This window comes from Acinonyx jubatus, chromosome A2 (assembly GCF_027475565.1).
Source record: "Acinonyx jubatus isolate Ajub_Pintada_27869175 chromosome A2, VMU_Ajub_asm_v1.0, whole genome shotgun sequence".
Lineage (NCBI taxonomy): Eukaryota > Metazoa > Chordata > Mammalia > Carnivora > Felidae > Acinonyx > Acinonyx jubatus.
In genome coordinates, this window is record NC_069383.1 from 69,775,166 (window position 1) to 69,798,139 (window position 22,974).

Consider the following 22,974-nt stretch of genomic DNA (forward strand, 5'->3'; position numbering starts at 1 on the left):
AGGTCAGTGTGCAAAGCCTGACACAGGGCTCAAACTCACGAAACCGTGAGATCATGATCCGAGCTGAAATCAAGAGTCAGACACTTAACCGACTGAGCCACCCAGGGGCTCCTCTATTAGTTCATTTTAACACCCGTGTAGCATTATCTTTTATGAATATACCAAAATATATTCACCCATTATTTTGCAGATGGACAGTTGTATTGTTTTCCATTTTAGCTCATACATGTCTCCTTATGCACACGTGTTGGATTTCTCTACAATATATAGCTAGAAATAGAATTCCTGAATCAAGGAACATAGGCTTTTTCAACTTAAACAGACCGACAAATTTTGTTCAAAATGCTATGCCAATCCATATTCTCAATAGCATTGTATGAAAGGTTCTGACTTTCCACACTCTCACCAATCTCACCTTGGTGAGATTTGGAACCTTTTAAACACTGGCGATCTCGGGGCGCCTAGGTGGCTCAGTTGGTTGAGCATCTGACTTGGGCTCAGGTCATGATCTCTCAGTTCGTGAGTTCGAGCCCCGCGTTGGGCTCTGTGCTGACAGCTCAGAGCCTGGAGCCTGCTTTGGATTTTGTGTGTCTCTGTCTCTCTGCCCCTCCCTCGCTCTCACTCTCTCTCTCAAAAATAAACATTAAAAAAATTTTTAAAAATACTGGTGATCTTGTAAGTGTAAAAAGATATCACATTGTGATTTTAATTGCATGTCCTTGATTACTAGTGTGGCTGCATGTACTTTTCAGATCTTCGAGTTATTTGCCCACTTCTGCAAGACTGTTAGATCATGGGTTTTTTTTTAACCATTTTTGTTGATGTTTTTGGGTTGAGTATCTTGTTCCTTATTGATTTATTGAAGATGTTCTTATACATCCTGTGTACTAACACTTTCTCAATGAAATACGCTGCAAATACCTTTGGCCCAATCCGTAGCTTGTCCTTTCAGATTTCTCTGAAAAATGGTATTTTGAGGAAAAAAAATTTTAAAACTATAGTCACATTTGTAATTTCAGCTTTGTATTAGGTATTTCTGTGTTTTCTTTCAGGACTCCCTTTCTGCCTCAAAGTTATACAAACATTCTATACTTTCTTCTACAAGTTTTAACATTTTGCTTTTCTGCATTTAGTTATCTACCCAGCTATTTTTTTTATTTAAGTTTATTTATTAATTTTTGAAAGACACAGAAAGAGAGAATGGGAGGGGTGGACAGAGGGAGAGAGAGGATCCTAAGCAGGCTTTGTGCTGATCAGTATGGAGCTCGACACAGGGCTCTATCCCACAAACTGTGAGATCACGACCTTAGCTAAAATTGACAGTCAGACACTTAACTGATGGAGCTGCCCAGGCACCCCTGGAAATTATTTTTTATTATAATATGTGTTAGCTATCTATTTTTATTTTTTCCAAGTGTTATAAACAATCTGCTTAACAACATTTAGTAAGAGTTCACTTTTTCTCCATTGATTGTAGTGCTACGTCTGTCAGGGTTTCAAATGTGTATCAACATGTTTTGGGTTTTCTATTAGTTTCTACTCGTCTGTTTGTCTATCTCTGCATACTCCATTGCTTCATAATAAGTTTTGACATTTCATAGGATAATTCCCTCTACTTAGTTCATTGTCCTCAAATTTTTCTGAACTATTCTTGAGCTTTTTCTCTTCATAATTAATTTTGGACTTACTGGACAAGTTCTATAAAAACACTTGTTGAGGTTTGAATAAAATCATACTGATTTTTAGATTACTTCAGGGAAAACTAACATCTTTATCATATTGACTCTTCCCATCAATAAAACTTGTCTATATAATTACTCTGGGCAAGTGTTGGTTGTATCATGTGTTGCTGCCATGTGTTCAGTTATTTAAAGCTTGAAAACAAGGGCAAAAAGGAGAGCAACCTATCTTTTTTATGTGATGTAGGTGCATTATTTAACAGGTCCAACCAAGGATAATTGGGGGAATGTATTTTAATTGATCCACTGTTTAAAATTGATTAAAAACCTGGATATACTTAAGTTGTATGTTAATTTGTAGATTTTTGTCCTGAAAAACTCAGATACTTTTCTTCTGTTAAAAAGATAATCTCATAGGCCATGGTTTATTTCCCTGTAGAGTATTAACTAGTTTTATGTCTAACTTAGCAATGTTACTTTATTAATGTTCTAATACTACTTTATTAAGTAATATTGCCTTGAACTATGTTCTTCTAAAATGTCCTTTGAATCACATTTACCATCTCACTGGTTCTCTCATTAATTAGTGAGTTTAGTAAAGTCTAATACATGTTCATTTTATATGTACCAAAGTCATTTTTTAACTCTCTGAATATTAGCCTACAATAGCTTTGGAGGTTCCACCAAGATGCCACAGTGGATTCACAAAGCCAATTCAACTGTCATCACAGAAATGCACTTCATGGGCTGTTTAAGCCCAGGCACCTATTTGCTTGGTCTCCACAGTGATTCCAAAGCAGCAATAATGCGCTATGTTTGTTAACATGTTTTTTTTCTAACTTAGTACTTTTGAATTTTTTCTGGTTTTGGTCATTTTGGTTCTGGATCTAGTTTGCACTAGACAGCAACAACAATAAATAATTCCCCACTGGTAGCAGTAATGAGTACCACTGTAATTTTATAATCTGACTTCTTGAGACGGCTATCGGGATTCTGGGGATCTATTATCTCTTGTGGGAGATGGTAAAGAATTTGAGTTGCTCTCCTTTAATTTGTTTTTTGACTATTTGTGGGCTTAGGCTATTTCATATAAAATTTCATGGACACTAGAAAGGAAAATAGCCTTTTGAAATCCTGACTGGTGAGTTTTTATGTTTCTTTGATTACTTAAAGCTATTTCTGAGGTTGCAGAACTGAAGTTACATATTCTCTGTTCCTGTAATTGAGAAAAGCCGTTATCTCTCACCGTGTGTGCGTGAAATATGTTCCTAACATAGAAGGGTATTAATAAATTAAATTATAAAGTCTTGGAATTGAAAGGAAGGATAATCTGGTTCATAGAGAATAGTAAGCATTTTCAGAAAACTTCTCTTCTAGTATCTTAACAAAGAAAAAAAATCTTTAGAGATTCTTCTAGAAGCTCAGAAAAATTTTTTATAGAGAGCCCAGTTCACGTAATAAAAGTGAATCTTTAGACAAATAAGACTAACTTAATAATTTTTGCTTAAAATACATACCTATGTTTTCTCCATGATTTTGTAAAGGTGTGGGCTTGTATTTTCCAAATAAAGAGACTAGTTAATCTGAACTTCCTAATATTCTGATATGGATACACCAGGCACCATGTACAGTATCCCTACATAAAGTTTCACAAGCATAAAAAAATTGTGTTTAAACTGAATCATAATTCTGACTTTTATATCAATAGTAATTATGTTTTAAAAGTATCAGCTTAAAACATGATTTCCAAGATTCTTAGTGATCTCCAAAACCTTAGTCATAAAGCATAGCTTTTAATATAAACAACTCTGTTTCTAACAAAATGTTATAGGGTGGCTCAGTCGGTTAAGTGTCCGACTCCTGGTTTCGGGTCAGGTCATGATCTCATGGTTCGTGAGCTTGAGCCTCTGCGCTGACAGCAGGAAGCCTTCTTAGGATTCTCTCTCTCCCCCCCGCCCCCCATCTCTGCTCCTCTCTCTCAAATAAATAATCTTAAAAAAATAAAATGTTATAAAGTTACTATAGCTTTGCATCGTATTCATGAATGTGTTTATCTTTACACTTCAAGAAGATGTAAAAATAGTGTGTGTGGCTGCAGAAATTATGGTTGCTAGTCTGGTATTGTTTGTGTATGATAGGCAATTATTATCAAGTTCTTATCTACTTGCAAAGGTTGTTAACCAGAAGCTGGTTAAGTAAACTGTCAAATGTAGTATGGATAATTGACGCTATGCCAGCAGCAACAGTGATAGAAAAAATATAATTGTGTAGGTGAAGTAATGGGAAGAATTTCTTTTGAAAGGAAGGACGGACAGTAGGTTAGCCCGTTCTAGAATATGAGAGAACATAATGAAGACCAAAAATTGAGTGTGTATAGCAAGTTGAAGAAGGTTTGAAGAAGTGATTTTTATTTGCTTAGGTTTCTACCATCTGAGGCCAAAAAGAAGCTACAGAATGAGCTGAATTTTTTCTGCAATGCATTCAGTTTTGAAGTTATTCATAATATAATTTAGAAGAAAAGAGTAAAATTCTTTTACTACTACAGTTACACAGAGTGAATCAATTCCCATTTTCATGATATCCCTTCATATATTTGAAAACTGCTATTATATTCCTCCATTAGGGGTAAGGATGAGAAGAGAATGACATAGAAAAGAAAGATTAAAATCAGGAAGACAGTTAAGAAGTCATGTGCAATCTGTAAAAAGCTTGAAATGATAACAGCACAAATTTATGAATGAGAGTTCTTTTACTTCATATCCTCACCAGCATTTGATGCTGTTAGTGTTTTGGATTTGGGCCATTCTAATAGGTATGTAGTGGCATCTCATCATTGTTTTAATTTGCAATACTCATATTGGGAGAAAACATTTATATATCATATATCTGATATGGGGCTTATATCTACAGTATTATAAATAATAGTTATAACCCAATAACCGAAAGACAACCTAATTTAAAACTAAGTCAGAAAAAGACAAATATCATATGATCTCACTTATATGTAGACTCTAGAATCCAAAACCAACAAACAAACCAAAAACAAAGCTCACATATACAGAAAACAGATTGGTGGTTGCCAGAAGGTAGGGGGGGTGAGAAGTGGGGGTGGATGGAATGGATGAAGGGGTCAAAAGGTACAAACCTCCAGCTACAAAATAAGTAAGTCATGGGGATGTAACATATAGCATGGGGACTATAGTTAATAATACTGTATTGCATGTTTGAAAGATGTTATGTAAAGTGTTATCTTAAAAGTCCTCATCACAAGGAAAAAAAAATAATTTGTGACTATGTATAGTGATGGATGTTAACTAGACTTACTGTGGTGTTCATTTCACAACATATACAAATCATTATGTTATACACCTGAAATATAATGTTATACGTCAAGTATATCTTAAGAGGAAAAAAAAAGTGGGCAAAGGATCTGAATAGGTATTTCTCTAAAGTAGACACCCAAATGGCCAATAAGCACATAGAAAAGATGCTCAACATCAACAGCCATTAGGGAAATGCAAATCAAAACTAAAATAAGATACCTCTTCACACCCCCACTCAGAGATGGTTATGCCAAAATACAGATAATAACAAGTGTTCATGAGGATGTGCAGAAATTGTAACCCTCATGCATTATCAGAGGTAATATAACATGGTACATGCAGCTACTTTGGAAAACCATCCAGCAGTTCCTTAAAACGTTAAACCTAGAGTTACCACATGACCCAGAAATTCCTCTCCTAGGTATATACCCAAGAAAAATGAAAACATGTCCACACAAAAATCTGTACATGAATGTTCAAACCAGTATTCATAATAGCCAAAAAGAAGAAACACCCAAATATCCATCAACCGACGTCAGAATAAACAAAACGTGGTATATCCATTCAATAGACTATTATTTGGAAATATAAAGGAATTAAATGTGATACATGATACAACATGGATGAACCCTGAAAACACCATACTGGTGAAAAAAAGCCAGTCACAAGAACTACGTATTGTAGGATAGTTCCATTTATATGGAATGTCCAGAAAAGTCAAATATCTACAGACAGAAAGTAGATCAGTGCCTAAAGTGGGGGTAAGGGAGGGAGCTGGGAGAAAAGGAAAGTGATTGTTAATGGACATGGGGTTTCTTTCTGGAGTGGTCAAAATGTGCTACAATTAATTGAGGTAATAGTTACACACATCTTGAATATTCTGGAAATGACTGAATTCTATAATTAAATAAGTGATGACATGTGAATTACATCTCAATACAAATGTTAAACATTAATCTTAAAGAACAACTTTATCCAAAGCACTACCAGCTTCATCATTCTAATAAAATATATTTCTAAATCATTTAGTGTAGCTGTCAAGTTTCTTCAGCATTGGGTCTTAAACTAATTCTGACATTTTTATCCCACATTATCCTTCTTGACATTTAAACTTTTATCACTCTGCCCCCCATCTGCCTCTACCCCCTTTCCCATTTCACCATGCACAAGACTGGATTACTGTATGCATAAGAAATAGGAAGTGTTTGTATTTAAGAATCTTTGGTTGACTATTGTGCTAGAGGGTGGGTTCATTAAAAATTAATTATTAGGGGTGCCTGGGTGGCGCAGTCGGTTAAGCGTCCGACTTCAGCCAGGTCACGATCTCGCGGTCCGTGAGTTCCAGCCCCGCGTCGGCCTCTGGGCTGATGGCTCAGAGCCTGGAGCCTGTTTCCGATTCTGTGTCTCCCTCTCTCTCTGCCCCTCCCCCGTTCATGCTCTGTCTCTCTCTGTCCCAAAAATAAATAAACGTTGAAAAAGAATTAATTAATAGACTAAATATTACAGCGAATTAAAAATTCTAGTATGCAGCATGTATCTCCCTTTTTCCCATTTGATCCATGTGGTTAAGTCCATTACTCTTTTCTCCCATAGAGCAGGTCCAGGATCACTTTCTCCTTTTGTTAATCATTCTTCTCAGGACTTTAGAAAAGCATGCTCCTCTTTAGTTCTCTCGAGCTTACTCTCTACTCCCTGTAAGTGGAAAGATGGATGCATCCACAACTATCTCTCCCTACTCTCATTCCTTCTCTTCCTTCTACAAAGCAGGGAGAACATGGGATTTGTTCAGACGTTCTTAACCATTTTAACCGTCCTTCATACTTTTTGCCCATATAGCCTCTTTCTACTCTTCCTCTAGGTCTAAGGAAGCATTGTGGTGGTAACATTATAGACTTGTCTTAGAGGGAAAAAAAAGAAACAAAAACAAAACCAATAAAGTCCTTTAGCCAACTCTAGACTCCCCTATCTTAAACACTCTGCCAGATTAATTTACTCATGATGAGGCTGTGAGTCATGGCTTTGTGTTATTTGTTTCATATTTTCCTTTATGTATTGTACACATAACACTGAACTAGAGCTCCCACCTGAGGGAGTTAGGAGAATTGAAATTCAGCCTTTATGCTAGCTGTCAAGCCATGCACCCATAAGGTGGCATACTTCTGTGAGAGGTGCATTTTTCACGTTTGCACAAAAGTACAGTGTGAGGTAGTAGTAGTCCTACCATACTGGACAGGTTAGTCTAGAGCACCAGTTCCTAGGCTGCCTGACTGCAACAGAATAAAATGGAGGAACATGGAAAATGACAGATTCCTGGAGTTGCACCTCCTCTAAAATTCTTGCTCATAAGACGTGGAGTAAAGCACAGGATAGACATTTGAGCCGTTTCCTGATTCTGTCTATTAGGACTAAAATTGTCATTCACACACAAGTTTTAACATAAATATATGCTTTCATTTCTCTTGGAAAATACCAAAGAGTTTAACTGCTGAATTGAAAGGTTAAGTATCTGTTTAACATTAAAAGAACTGCCAAACTATTGTCCTAAGTGGCAGTAAAATTTTACATTCCCACCAGTCACGTATGAGTATTCCATTTCTCAACATCCTTGCCAACATTTTATATTGTCAGTGTTCTTTAGCCATTCTAGCAGGTGTGCAGTGGTATCTCAATGCGGTTTTAATCTGTATTCACCAGTGACTAACGATGTTGAACATATTTTCATGTGCTGCTGGCTATTCATATACCCTCCTCTGTGAAACAGCTATTAAAAAATCTTTTGTCCATAGTTTTTAAATTGGGTTGTTGTTACTGAGTTGTAAATGCTCTTCATATTCTGGATACAAGTCCTTGTATATATGTTTTGCAAATATATTGTCCTTGTCTATACTTTCTCTTTTCATTTCGAAACTGTGCCTCTCAAAGTATAAAAGTTGTGATTTTAATGAAATTCAACGTGTCAGTTTTTTTCTTTGATGGTCCATGTTTTGTGACCTGTTAAATGTGACAATACAAAGATTTTCACCTATGCATTCTTTTTATAGGTTTCATTGTTTAAACTCTTAGGTCTAGACCTATGATTAATTTTGGCTAATTAATTAATCCAACGTAATTAATTATGGTATGGTAACATTTGTGGCTCAGTTTTTTCCCCATACGGATATCTAATTCTTGTACTGCTATTTGTTGAAAAATATTATATATTTTAGCACTGAGTTACCATGGTACTTATACTGAAAGTCAACTGACTCTATGTCTCAATCCTTTTTTTATTGTTTTTTAAATGTTTATTTATTTTGAGAGTGAGAGAGCTAGCAGGGAAGGGGCAGAGATAGAGGGAGAGACAGAGAGAGAATCCCAAGCAGGCTCTGCCTCTCCCAAGCAGGTCAGCACAAAGCCCGATGTGGGGCTCAAACACATGAACCATGAGGCCACGATCTGAGCTGGTATCAGACTCAGATGCTCAATGAACTGAGCTACCCAGGTGCCCCTATATGTCTCCATCTATTCCTTACTTTCTATTCTATTCCATATATTGCTATTTTTATATATTTATTAGATATTAAATATTTCTATTTTATACCAATATTACATAGTCTTGGATACTGAGGCTCTATAATCAATCTTGTCAAATTGGGTAAGGTCAGTCTCTAACTTTATTCTTTTTCAGAACTTTTATTCTAGGTACCTTGCCTTTCCTATACATTTTGGAAACAGCTAATCAATTTCTTTAAAAAAAATCCTGCTGGGATTTTAATTGAGATTTATTTGAATCTACAGATGAATATGAGGCCATGTGACATCTTAACAGTATTGAGAATACTGTTATAAAAATTGTCACATCTCTATTTATTTACCTAACCTTAGTAACATATTACCAACAACTAGTATGAACTCAACTACATTTTCATTTTTAAACAACACCCTCACAAAAATAATAACTGTAAGGCAAGCCATACCCTGAGAAGACTGTACACATTCCTCCCTTTGTATCTTTTACACATTTGCCCATATATCCCTTCTCTGCCCTCTCGAAAGCCTTCTTCTAAAGGTCCAGTTCAAATATTAACTTCTCCTTCGGCATTAACCTGTTTACTCGAGCCTAGCGGTCTTTTTCTATCCTTTGAACCTCTCCTACGCCTTATGTTTTACACCTTCACCTAATGTTACGTGTTTTCAGATAATTGTTTAATATTTCTTGAGGTATAAGGTCTCCCTGAGCAGATAAATTGCAAACTTCTTGGGTCTTACATCTGAGCCTGGAGCAGTAATTATGTACTGCTCATCCTATTAAGCCAGTTTTGGAGAATAAAGGAAAAGAAAGAACTCCTGTTACATGCAGTTTTATTCTCTGGATGGGACAAAGTTAAATGTCCATTTTTAAGATAACATTTTTTATACACTGCTGTTGATAAGACCCAAAAGATGCAAATGTTCCACTTACTGGCTCCCTTTCCGTTATTCTGTTTATGCCATTCCCTTTTCTGTGACAACATCTTCTCTTGGTCATTTGTTATTTAAATATTTTTCTAGAAAACATCCTTCCTGATTAAATGTTACTTAATCTAAGTATCATTTTTTTTAACTTTCTACCTTTGTGCATGTGTATACATAATTTGTGTAACATGACTTAACGTCTCCTTGTGTTATTTTGTAAAAGTTAACTTGTGTAGGGATGTGTTGAGGGTGGGGACTTTGTCTTATAAGTTGATTCTAAACTACTTTAATGGCTAAAACTATGACTTTATTTCTTCTTAACCTTTGCATAAAATAAAGCATAATGCTATGGAAACAATTGCTCAATACAAGCTCTGATGACAACAGTTCCTCAATGTTTCTGAGTGACCAATGACTACAGTTGTACAAGTACAGCAGCTCTCCAAGAACCTTTCACGGCAGTTCAAGTGCCTGACTTACTAGCATCTATGGAAGATAAAGGCAAGAAGAAAATTCTTTTTCTTTCAAATATTTAAAGGAGCTTTGCGCAGTGGCAGTATCCTAGTCAATGAGGTTTATCCAAGGTGTGATTATTGCTAATTCAAATATTTAAAGTATACTTCGTATTTTGAAAAACCAAATTAAAGTTGAATTATAGAATCTGAAAGATGAACACAGTTGGCCTTCCAGAAAAAATAAAGCTAAAAAGCTCAAATTCTCAAAAGGAAAATCATTGTTGTATTTTTATAAAATGAAAAGATGATAACGTGACTTTAATTAGGCAAGAGCATTTGACAAGAAGGGTATTTTAAGAAAAGACACAAGTTTAAGGATGACTGAAAGGAGTAATAAATAAAGGACTGCAAAATTTTAAAACGGGTTTTCTTTTTAAGCTAATAGGTACAGGACTGGCATCTACTGGTGAGGGGAAATAAAAGGAAAAGCAAATATAGGTTTTTACATCGTCAATAGACAGAGTAATCATAGGTGAAAGAAAATCAGGGTGATGATTATCTTAATGGACAAGAATAAAAGAAGTACAAGCAAGGTCAAAGAAATTTCTGAAAGTACACATGCTGGTACAGAATAATTTAGATAAAATGCAATGAAACAAATACAATTAAAGGGACATTTCTAAGTAGTCTAATCAGAAGGAAGATAGCACAAGTGCTAGAAAAATATAAGTAGAGAAAATAATATGCTTGCTTCATTGATTTGATTGATTCATTCAGTCAGTAATTTAGTAAGAGTGAGTCAATCTTGACTGTATTCCAAGAACAATGAGAGTTATTGGGATACAAATCTGATTGAAGTATGGGGCTTGTGTGAGAATATCACACACACACACACACACACACACACACACACACACACACACACGTACGTATGCCAGTACAGGGGTATGTGTGTATGCTGCAGAGACTGGAGATCTGGAGTGTGCTAAGCTACACAAAATATTACAGTAAGTGTGCTAAGAAAGGTATAAAAAATAGATTGATATTAAGAGGAGAGGGCTATTGACTTTGTGAGGTGAAGGTTAAGTGGAACCAGAGCAAAGAAAAAAACTGAGAATAGATGGATTCACAACGAAGTCATGGTGTTCTTGCAAATAAGCCAAGAAAGTCACCAGCCATATACAATGCTATCAAAATAAACAAACAGAGTTGTGACCCCCCCCACAAAAACTAGAGACTACTGGAAATTACCTTTAGGAAAAATAACAGAACAAACATTAAAAACTAAAGTTGTAAGGAAATTTGACCAAAAAAGACTGAACAGTAGAAGTGGAATCAATCCATTCATGCACAGGTTTGAGTGCTTATCAAAAGTCTAGTACCAGTATGTTGCATGTGGTCCCTGCTCTCAATGATTTAACAATGAATCTACGGATACACACTCAATACACATGATATGATGACAAAAAAACATAAATGGATGTACTACAGACCATTATATTCAAGTGTACAGAGGCCGAGAGTTCAGCTGGGCTCAACCAGTGACCTTTAAATGGTTTCAGTGATGAACGGGACACTAAGTTTAACCCTGAAGTAAAAGACAATGAATGTTGAGAAAAATAGGACTTGGGGAAGGGTGAAGAGTATAAAAGGAAGTATGGAAGTAAGAAAAGAATCTGGGTCTCAGAGTTGCTGAGACCAAAATTTCAATCCTAAAGTTTTCATTTACTGATAATCTAAAAGTCCCCAATGCTGTTTCCCCCTCTGTATGTTGTTTTAGGAATATTTTTTAAATTTGTGAGATGTAAAGAAATAGAAAAAAGAACTACTGGAAGATAGAAAAAGAAAAGAGCTAGAAAGCAGATGGCAGGCTGGGAGTGAAAGTTTCTACAAAGTAGTCCTGGAAAGAGAGAAAGAACCCTGAGGTGAAGTAAATCCAGGCCCACCCACCCTTCCTGCAAGTACTGTGGAAGTGAAGAATGAATGAAGGAGACTAAAGACTCAAGTTACAGCTCTCAGGCCCACATGGCAAACAATCCCCAATCTACAAAACTGGAAAAGCAATGAATACTTGGGAAAAAAAGGTGATAGACTGGGGGATGGGAAATTAAATGCATATCACCATTTAAATGCATATCACCACCAACAGGATAAAACAAATTCACAAGCATTTTCCTAATGCTGGACGGATGGGGGTTGGAAAAAGGTATCCTATTTAAAAGTATATAGCATGCAAAATGTTAAATGTAAATGAATGGTACTGTACCTATTACAGCAAAACTTTATTTTTTTATAGCAAAACTTTAAAATGTGTAACAGTCTCTTTATAATGCATTTTGATTGCTTTATTTTAGCAAAAGTTTATTTAGATGTTTTCATTCATTTACCTCAGCACACAGTTTTCTTAATCCATTTTCTATGAAACCTTAGGTTTCTTCAACTATGAATTCCTGAAAGAATTAATCCTTAGTTTAGATGAAGAAGGTTCACTATTACTACCATACTGATTGTAATGATTAGCAAAAATATGTGTGAAAGGGTTAGCAGAGTAATTGATGTATTATATGGCCTTAATACATTGTAGTTTTAGTAATTACTATTTTGACTAAGATGTGCAAGAAGGTTGGGGAAGGACACTGGTGCAGACAATAATGTAATCTTCCTGATTGAAGTAGAGAATTGAATATGCACTTAAATAACATTGGTATTCAATGTTAACAAGACCTTGGCCCCTGATTGGCAAAAAATAGAGAGCAACTATACATTATTGTTCACAAAGGCTACAAAAAGTGATAATTGTAGAAAGAATAATCTTGGAACAAGGTGAGGATAAACTGGGAAAGATCAGCTAAATGAAGCCCCAGAAAATATGGCATAATAAGAGAAAGACCTGACACAGAGATATGGCACAAAGAATGAACACAAAAGAAGAATTTGAGGAACATTCCAAGGCAGGGAAATAAAAAATACAATAAGATATTATGTAGGTAAAATAAATAAAACAATAAAGGATGACTAGAAAGGTTTACATCTAAAGTAATGAAAAATAGGGTCAGCACAGAAAAAATGGATTGTTCTTATCAAGGGAAAGGAAGGAAAAAAAGGAAAAGAGGAATTCAATTTATGTTAAGTTTGAGATGAAAACAAGATACAAGTGATATAATAAATAGGTTCTATATCCACCAAGATTGGGATATGAATTTGAAAGTAATTTCTATAGTCATGGAAAAAAATGAGTTCACCAACTGAATACAAAAATGAGTTCAAGAAGCTAATTTGGGAGAATTATAATATGGGGTGAAAAATATAAGGAAAAAGATCTATACAGCTGTCTGTCTGTCTCTTTCTCTTTCACACACACACACACACACACACACACACACACCAACAAAAAACAAAACAAAACAAAACAAAAAAAAAACCCAAGGATCTCATTAGAAATAAGTGATTATGATATGACACTGAAAAGTTTAAGAAGATTAGGTCTAAGAAAAGGTTACTGGATGTCTCAAACACCAGGTAAATAATTTTCAAAGCAGTAAATTGGACAGAAAATGAAGGGTATAAACTAAATACAGAATTTTACTGTGTTTTAGTTTAGAGTTGCTCTTTAATTCTGATTATTGGACTTGACCGTTGTTAAGATTAGCACTGAAAGAACAGATGATAGCACGATTGTAAAAAATGTAACAGGGAAAAAGCAAATGGAAAATAATTTGCAGAAAAAAGATGTGTCTAGTAAACATCTTAAGAAGCTCAAAAAGAAGAAATTAAAATTTAAAGATAATATCTTGCTTATCAATGCATTAAAGATTTTATAACACGATACTCAGTCTTGATTCAGTGCAACAGACTACTCTTAACACTGCTAAGGAGGTACAAACTGAGCAACCTTTCTGAAGGGCAGCTTAGCAACATGTTTCTAAAGCATTTAAAATGTAAGGCACCTTGGGGCACCTGGGTGAGTCAGTTAGTTAAGCATCTGACTTCAGCTCAGGTCATGATCTCATGATTCTTGAGTTTGAGCCCCGAGTGGGGCTCTGTGCTGACAGCTCAGAGCCTGGAGCCTGCTTCAGATTCTGTCTCCCTCTCTCTCTGCCCCTCCCCTGCTTACGTTATCTCTCTCCCTCCCTCCCTCCCTTTCTCTCGCTCTCAAAAATGAGTAAAAATTAAAAAAAATTTTTTTAAAGTAATGCGCCTTGACATAATAATTCCACTCTAAGGAAGTAATTTCAAAGAAATAATCAGACATATTCACTATGATTTTTATATAAAAATGCTAACCTGATCAACACCTTGAAACAAGATGCTAGTATAACAATATGTAAATGGTTTCCATATATAATACAATAGCATGATACACTCTTAAAGTCTGTTGTACAAAAGTGTTTAATGATGTGATATAATATAATATATTATTTAAGTATAGCCTCTAAAGTCAGATAAGCTAGATTTATAGCCAGGCTTTGCCACTTACTTGCTGTGACTGTATAAGAAAAGTCATAATTTCCTTATATATACAACAGAAATAACAATGATACGTATTTAATCAAAGCTATCAGCAATAATAAATAATTTACAAAATATAAAGAGCATAGGAGACTGCCTGACATATAGTAAGTACTCAACAGATAGTATCTCAATCCTAATTTTAAGTAAGTAAACAAAAGCAGAATATGCACAGAAAAAAAAATCTGTAAGGAAATTCACTGGCAGAATTTTAGTAGTGGTCAACTCTAGATGTGGGATTACTGAAATTTTTATTTTCTCCTTTATATTTTTCTGTGTTTTCTAAACTTTCAACCATGGACATGTACTATATTAAAACTTTAAAGTGTTTTCTAAAATTAGCAAATGCTAATTTGACAACTAATGCTAGCATTTTATAGTGACTGTGGATAGTCTAAAAAGTTTTTCTTGGGGCGCCTGAGTGGCTCAGTCGGTTAGGCGGCCGACTTCGGCTCAGGTCATGATCTCATGGTCTGTGAGTTCGAGCCCCGCGTCGGGCTCTGTGCTGACAGCTCAGAGCCTGGAGCCTGTTTCGGATTCTGTGTCTCCCTCTCTCTGACCCTCCCCTATTCATGCTCTCTCTCTGTCTCAAAAATAAATAAACGTTAAAAAAAAAATTAAAAAAAAAGTTTTTCTTTAGATTGAAGGCATTATAGTCTATGTTCTTTATTAAAAACACATATGTGCATAACCATAAAATAACTCAAGGTTCTGGACTCAATGATCTATAACCTATGGCCCAAAGGCAAAAAAAGGCATTTTCTTTAAAAAAATGTAAAGGACAGGGGGAATTAACACACAGAGTTTTGAGCTTCTGTTTGTCAACGGAAATTTTACACTGCTTGTCATATACAATTAACTTAAATAAGCAGAAAATAAAACAACATTTATAGCACTTTCTCATTTTCTTAATTCATCTGTGTACATGTACTTTTCTTCATGCACTCATGTGCCTAAAATCAGAAAACAAAAAAGTCTAGGAAAAGTACTAAAAGGTAAAACAAAACAAAACAAATACCTATTAATCTAAAATTCTATACACAAAGAAAAAAATATCCTAAAAAGCAAGAGGAAAACAAAAAGAATTTTTCAGACATACAAAGCTGAAAGAATCCACCACCACCAGATCTGGTGATAATATGTTAAAGGCAGTCCCTCAGGGAGAAGGAAAATAATATGAGATGGAAATATGGATCTCACAAAGGAATCAAGAGTACCGAAAATGGTCTCTGAGAAGACAGAAGTGATCCAAGCTATCTATAAAGCACTCCGTGCATCAGTGACAGTGACAACAGATATTTGGCACAGATTTGCTCTCTGCAGTCACACCAGTGTGGGGAAGAGGCATCCCATGATTAAAATGCAGGTTCCTGATCCTACATAATTCTTCTTGCCTGCCTCAATACAGGCAGCATTAAGGGAATGAAGAGAGCTCAGTACTGTTTGATTATTATTTTCATGAAAAGAATACCTGTTTTAAAAACTCTTCACTCAAAAGTGATACATTCATTACAGAAAAAAAATGAAAACAAATAACAAAAATAAAATAAAATAAAAAACACCAAGGAAATAAAAACTACCTCTAATTTTAAAAAGAGAGGGAGAGAAGGAAGTTCTGTTGAGTTTGGTATTTTGAGAGGTATTTTAATTGACCTTTTTACAGGGGTAGACTCTGCGGTGATTAAGTGGGAAACAAAGCTAAGAAACTAAAAATGAGCGGAAGAAAAAGGAGACGTAAAGAAGCCTGGACAGGGGATGAGGGAAATAATTATTGGCTAAAAAGAAAGGGTAGCAATTTAGATTTACTGCCACCGTAAACTGACCCTACAACCCACTAGATCATAAGCCAGAAGAGTATTTAATACATAAATGGTTATTATGTTAGAGAAAAAGGTTCTCCTCACAGCACAGTGACACTGATAATCTCTCAAATCTTGGTGCATAATTAGAAGCACAAAAAAAAGACAAGGGAGGAGTCCTGGTGGTAAAAATTAAAATGGACAGATCTCTGAATCAGACCATCCCAGAGCCCAAAGAAGGCAGATAATCTGGGCTTTCCAAAAATTCTCCAGAATAGCAGAGGAAACAGCCTGTTTTTCCCTGGAAACACTGCCTACTGGAAAGGAGTTTAGGGGAACGTACCTGGCTAGTTGGTAATCGTTTCCATGTGCTAATAAACAACAGTGTTCAAGCTCCTGCTCTTCAACCTCAGTGCTGTTTCCGGTATCCCTCCACTCTGAACCTAACACCCAGAACCAGTGGGGGTAAGGCTAACAAAAATATAGAAGTTGGACAATGGTAGGGTTTGTTTAATGTTACTGGATGGTTATCTGTTGACATGATAGATCTGGGAAGGGGAAGCAAAAACAAAAATTCTACCTCATAGGGCTTATGTAAACACAGCAACCAACGCTGAGTGAAAGAGAGACCAGCTGGAGCAACATTAATGAACTCTGGTCAAAGGAGTTTTCCCCTAAATGCCAGAGACTGAAGTTGTAAGTGTATGTGAAAATACATCCATATGAAAGCAGTAATGTCCCAACTCTCTAAGGGGCGAACAAGCAAAATATTTGATGAGAAGAGTGACACAAGAGTGTGTGCACCGAGAGGAAACCATCAGCTAAGGAATTATGACAGATGGACACAATTAAAACGGCAGTTTCCATTCAGGTTGTCCCAGGCTGGAGGGTGCCTCAGGGGCACAGATGGGTCCTGCTTGAGGGAGCAGAGGGAGCAAGAGGGAGTGTCTACTGCAGGGAAAGCTAAGAATAGAACTCTTCGTCTGTTTTACGTGTTGGTGCTACCCTAAAGCTGGTCAAAAACAATTAAAATGGTTAGAAAACCTTGAAAGGCTTGAATGAAGGTAAACTACATAGCAACCGTCATTTCACATTTGATAACTTTTTCAAAAAAACTGAACAGGACGGTGTTCTAAAATGTTGATATGCAAAAGCCTGAGAAACAAACATAGGAGCCAGAAACAAAGCAGATCCCAAGTGCATTTTTAATTTGCTTCTTTAGCACAGCATTATTACTATCTTTTCTCAGTTATTATCCACATGACTTATTCTACTATCAGCACTTTCACCTGTGTTGTTATAAAGATGATTTTGCTTTATAGATTCATGAAAGAGGATTGGAGAAATAATTAGCGTCCTGTGTACCGACCATAAAATTCATGGCAGCAAAACCTAATGGTATTATTCACAATATTATTTTCACTAAAAATTAATTTTAGCTTACTAAAATTAACCTTAATGAACGTCACTTATTACTAATATTTATTATTAGTATTATTTTACTAAAACTTTAAAACTAAAACAGATGGTGGAAATGGCTATCATCTCATGTCATTTAGCTACATTGCAAGTTACTCTGCAAGAGGCAGGCCAGCACAAAAAAGACAAAGAGGGAGAGAAAAGCAAAAGAAGGGAAGGGAGAAAAAGGTTAGGCCTAAGTAAATGTTTTGAAAGTGATTAACACACAACTATTAACTCATTCAACAAATATTTAGTGAGTACCCCCTGCGTTTCAGTCATCATATGAAAAGGTACAGATAGGCATGAAAAGCTTGACAAGAGAAATTTCAAATGTAGGTCACAGATAGTATCAAAAAGTAGGGAAGACTCAAAACTTTTTAACTACATCCTGGGTAATGCAGGAGATAAAATATCCACGGCAAATTTTTTAAAGTGCTCAAAATATGGTGTGTTTATGAGATGTTTAGAAGGGGTAAAAGCAATCGCAACAGGAAAGATTTCTTGTGTAGGGGCAGTAAGTAGGGAGGAGGGAGAAAACAATGTTCTATGTAAGTCTCTAAGTCTGTTTATTTAACATCCCTTGAAGGAAATGTGACAAAACTGAGAATAAATTGAAATCATTTTCTTAAATAGAGTTAAGAAGCTAAAGCAAGCTAGAAAGTTTAAAAAAAAAAAGGCTTTTTATACTTTTAAAGCTAAAAGGAATTACAAAGAACATCTAATCCAGAACATTAATTTTGTCCATAACTGGAGTGTAAAGAACAACTTTCCTGAAGCCACATGGTGATAACTTTATTATTTTTAATTGTAGATCAAAATATATATACAGGGGTGCCTGGCTTTGAGCCCCACGTCAGCCTCTGTGCTAACATCTCAGTGCCTGGAGCCTGCTTCCAATTCTGTGTCTCCCTCACTCTCTGCCCTCCTCCTGCTCATGCTCTGTCTCTCTCTCTCTCAAAAATAAATAAACATTAAAAAAAAGAAAATATTTAAAATACATATACAAGAATTACAAATTCTCTATAGAAAAATTAAATATTCCATATTAACTAAAATTTTTAAAAAATCTCACACAGACTAGAGCCATTCAATACTTTGGTGTATATTAATTCTACATTTTGTGAGAGAAAGAACAAGAGAGAGACAGAGAAGTTGGGTGGGATGAATAGAAACCATATCCACACAAGAATGGCATCACACTAATCACAGTGATTTGTAAGTCCTTCATATAATATTTTTCTATATCCATAAGTACACATAACTTTTTTAAAAACTATTAAAATTAACTGTAGGCAGCAACCAACTGTTCCTTTGTAAATTTTTTATATTGATAAATTTTAAACAACAAAAAACATTTAAATATTGTGCAAATGAGCACACCACTAATGGTGGGAATAATAATATAATTGAAAAGTTGTGAACACTGCCATAGGTCTAATAATGAGACTATATAGATCTCCTCAATTTTTATACACATATAATATGAAAAGTATGAATTTAAAGATCTCTAAAGTTCCTCTGAACTCTAAAACGTAACAATTCTGTGCATATTTTATACATCTTTCTATAGTTTTTCATAAGACTTCCCATAATAACTATTTTTCAATAAATTTCAATTCCTACTTTATTCCTACCTCATTCAAGAAAAGTTCCATATGCAAACAGCACTGTGGAAGGCTTTAATTTACATAAGCATATTTAATGCTTACAACAACGCTGCAGTTGTAGATAACATGAAAATTAAGTAATTTGTTCAATATCTCATAGCCGGTAAGTAGAAGGGATAGAATTAAGACTGCTGGTCACATGATCCCAAAGATTCTGTTCATTTCATCAAGTTGCTTCTCTTAATATATTCACTGAGGCATGTATTAAGCATCTATTGTAACAACAGCAGGATTACTGTACTAGGTAAACATCCATTTAAAAGGACTGAGAAAATACACACTGGGACCTATAAAGCAAACTTCTCACATCAATGTAAATACTGAAACTATGTAGGACAACAAATTAGTAAACAGGTTAAGAAAAAACAAACCTAATTTTAAAAGTGAGTGATGGAAAAACAAATAGATCTAAGTTCAGAACAATGGCAACTGACTAAGTGCTAAATGCAAAATTTTCTACCTTTTCTTTAAAAAAAAAAAATGTTTATTTATTTATTTTGAGAGGGAGACAGAGAGCAAGCTGGGGAGGAGCAGAGGGAGAAAGATAGAAAAGAGAATACCAAGCAAGTTCTGCACTGCCAGTGCAGAGCCTGATGCGGGCTCAAACTCACAAACCCTGAGATTATGACCTGAGCCAAAAACCAAGAGTATGCTTAACTGACTGAGCCACCCAGGCGCCCCTCTACCTTTTTGGTTTTTAATCAATTCGTATTTTGGTTTGGCTTTGTGACCCATTTAGACAGATGGTTCATAATAATTTCATACTGTTTGAATGCTAACAATAAGAATTATTCCCTCTGATTTTAGAAAGCTTTTAAAGTTTTGGTGAAACTTAAAGAGAAAGGATACAGATCTTACAAACAACTTTTAGCTCACTTGGAAGAAAGTTTCTTCATTAATAATGGGAAATATTTGTTACTACCATCATATAACTCCTTCAAAGGGTAAAGGGTTATTTCCATAACTACTTGAAAAGGGGGAAATGTTAACAAATTACTTTTTAACACAAAATATTAATATCCCACTTTCTTTATTTTAAGTGTGATACACAATCAACTGAACATTCACGCAAAAGATTAATTTCAGACCTTCTCTGTTCAAGTGTTATGGGAATACAAATGAGGCTATTGACTGAGATGTGGTCCCTTGCCTCACGGAAAAAGAGATGATACTGGTGTGGGTTTCTATTTAAATAAATCAATTTAGTTCCACTTGGAAAATATCTGTGTATATCAATGTGTTTTTAGGATTACAAAAGAAATAACACTACCATGGGTCTCACCAGAGATTTGCAAATGATTTTCAACATGTTTTATCATTTCTTGATAAGATGGTTAAGTGATGTATGCTTAAACCTTGAAAAAAAATCAAAGTGCTTCTAAAAAAATAAGTTAACATTTCTTTGAATCTGGCACTCATATTTTTTTTTAATTTTTTTTAACGTTTATTTATTTTTGAGACAGAGAGAGACAGAGCATGAACAGGGGAGGGTCAGAGAGAGAGAGAGAGGGAGACACAGAATCTGAAACAGGCTCCAGGCTCTGAGCTGTTAGCACAGAGCCCGACGCAGGGCTCGAACTCACAGACCACGAGATCATGACCTGAGCCCAAGTCGGCCGCTTAACCGACTGAGCCACCCAGGCGCCCCTGGCACTCATATTTTTTAATCAACTTTTATTTCTATAGCCAACCTCTGCTTCAGCCCCAGCTTGATGCAGCAGGAGCCTAGTGTGAGGATTTAATCAAAATCTTTAGAGATACTTGTAGCTTGAGATGATGAAAGCTAAGACATAAAACAACAATCATCTGATGTGCTGGCATGCATCCAAATTACCCAAAGTGGGTGTTTAAGTAAAGGCTCTCAGATTCCTCTCTGAGAGATTTTAATTCCACAAGTTTACTTGGCAATCAAGAACCTGTTTTTAGTCAGAATACATTTTGAGAAATGTTAGCTCCAGAATTACCATCATTGCAGAATTAGGGTTCCTATTTTTCCTTCTACCTCTGTCATTCTCAAAAGTGCCAAAAATATTACCATTTGTTTTGCTATCTCTGAAATGACACTAAATGCTCATCTCCACAGTACATATCCTTCTATAATACACACCCATGCTTCTGCCAACTTCCCACCAGACAGATGAATGAATACATATCAAAGGTAGAGAGATACAGATGATAGACCCAACCACCTATTTATTTAACATACATTGAAGAAAGCAGGTACTCTGCCTACAAATCATAAAGTAATTCAAAGGCTTTAACATTTTCCTTTTATGAGACACACTCCAAAATTCTGTCTTAAAAAAATCAGAAGAAGGAAGCCACTGAAAGAAATTCCCAAAAAAATTTCTTAGAAGACTTTAGTTATTAATGATAGTAGTTAGCTTACCTGCCATCCCTCTGGGCAGCACCACCTTCTGTTACTGTTTTGACAAATATTCCCAGCTTTTCAAGCCCGGCATCTGCTCCAACACCCATTCCAATAATGCTTATACCAAGTCCATCTTCATCTATGAAAAAGGGCAAGAAAACCACAACAACCTAAGTTTTATATGTAAGTTAGCTGGTGAGACTTATTTATTGCCTTTAATTTTGTTCTTTATGGACTATAGGACATGTTTGCCTTGGCAGATTATTTTTTTTCTATTGCTGCGGAGAAAAGATATCAAATAAGACCCCCCAAAAGGCTTGTGGGTTTAATCTCATTTTATTACTGCAAGTGGCTATTCATTGTCATCCCAAGAAAAAGTAATAATTGGATTACTGAGTAATCAATCTGCCTTAAAACACAGCCTCTCTAAATAATATTTTAAACACAAAAGCATACATACCAAAACACATATATATTACTTTAAATAAATGTGATCTTAGTATATCTAAAATTTCCCCTTCATTCATGTGGTCTTTTCCCTTTCATTTGTTTCATATCCCCATTCATGTTAGTCAGGTGGCATGTGTCTTTCATGACTTTCCCTAGTCCTACTATACAAGCATATAAAAGTATCAACAACTACAACGTATATGTATATATATATATATATGCATAAATACAAGTACACGTACATATATGTATGTGTGCGTCTATGAAATGGCTTATTTTTCCTTCCTACTTGCTTTATACAAATAAGATCACATTATACCTAGTTCTCTCTGCAGCTTAATTCTCTAATTCAATGATATATCATGGATATCAACTTACACAGCCTTAACTCACTTCTAATGATTGTATAATATATCCTGGTGAGATGGTGTCATCACTTATCCACCCACTTCTCTACTGACAGGCATTCTCTTTTGTTTCCATGTTCCTTGCCTTGTGAACAACACTGACAAATATGTTTTTAAATTCATTGACAATAATATGTTTATCCATATTTCCATTTGTCTTTTCTGTGAATATACATATATTCACACCAATGAAATAAAAGATACACTATTTCGCATTCCACATTTTTGGGTTAACATTCAAAGTTATTTTCTGATAGCCTCAAAGTCTTTGTAACCATTGTTGTATTAGCTAGCTGCATAGAAAAACTGACACTAACCGATTAATCAGCAGCGTGGATTGTTAAAGGAAAACTGGCTCACAGAGTCAACAGAATGCTTGACACTTTCAGAAGACTTTTTAGCAATAATATTTCATACAG

At 35.3% G+C, this 22,974-nt stretch overlaps 1 protein-coding gene and 1 pseudogene across 17 annotated transcripts in view; one reads left to right on the forward strand and one right to left on the reverse strand.

Annotated features, from left to right (window-relative positions):
* Positions 1 to 22,974, reverse strand: part of PPP1R9A (protein phosphatase 1 regulatory subunit 9A) — a 323,631-nt gene that overhangs the window by 125,982 nt on the left and 174,675 nt on the right. For all 17 annotated transcript variants that reach the window (XM_027071911.2, XM_053218431.1, XM_027071909.2 and 14 more), the window contains one exon: positions 21,717 to 21,837. In XM_027071911.2, coding sequence (XP_026927712.1) covers positions 21,717 to 21,837 — 121 coding nt within the window. The remainder of the gene's footprint in view (positions 1 to 21,716; positions 21,838 to 22,974) is intronic.
* Positions 9,976 to 10,106, forward strand: LOC113603085 (uncharacterized; annotated as a pseudogene).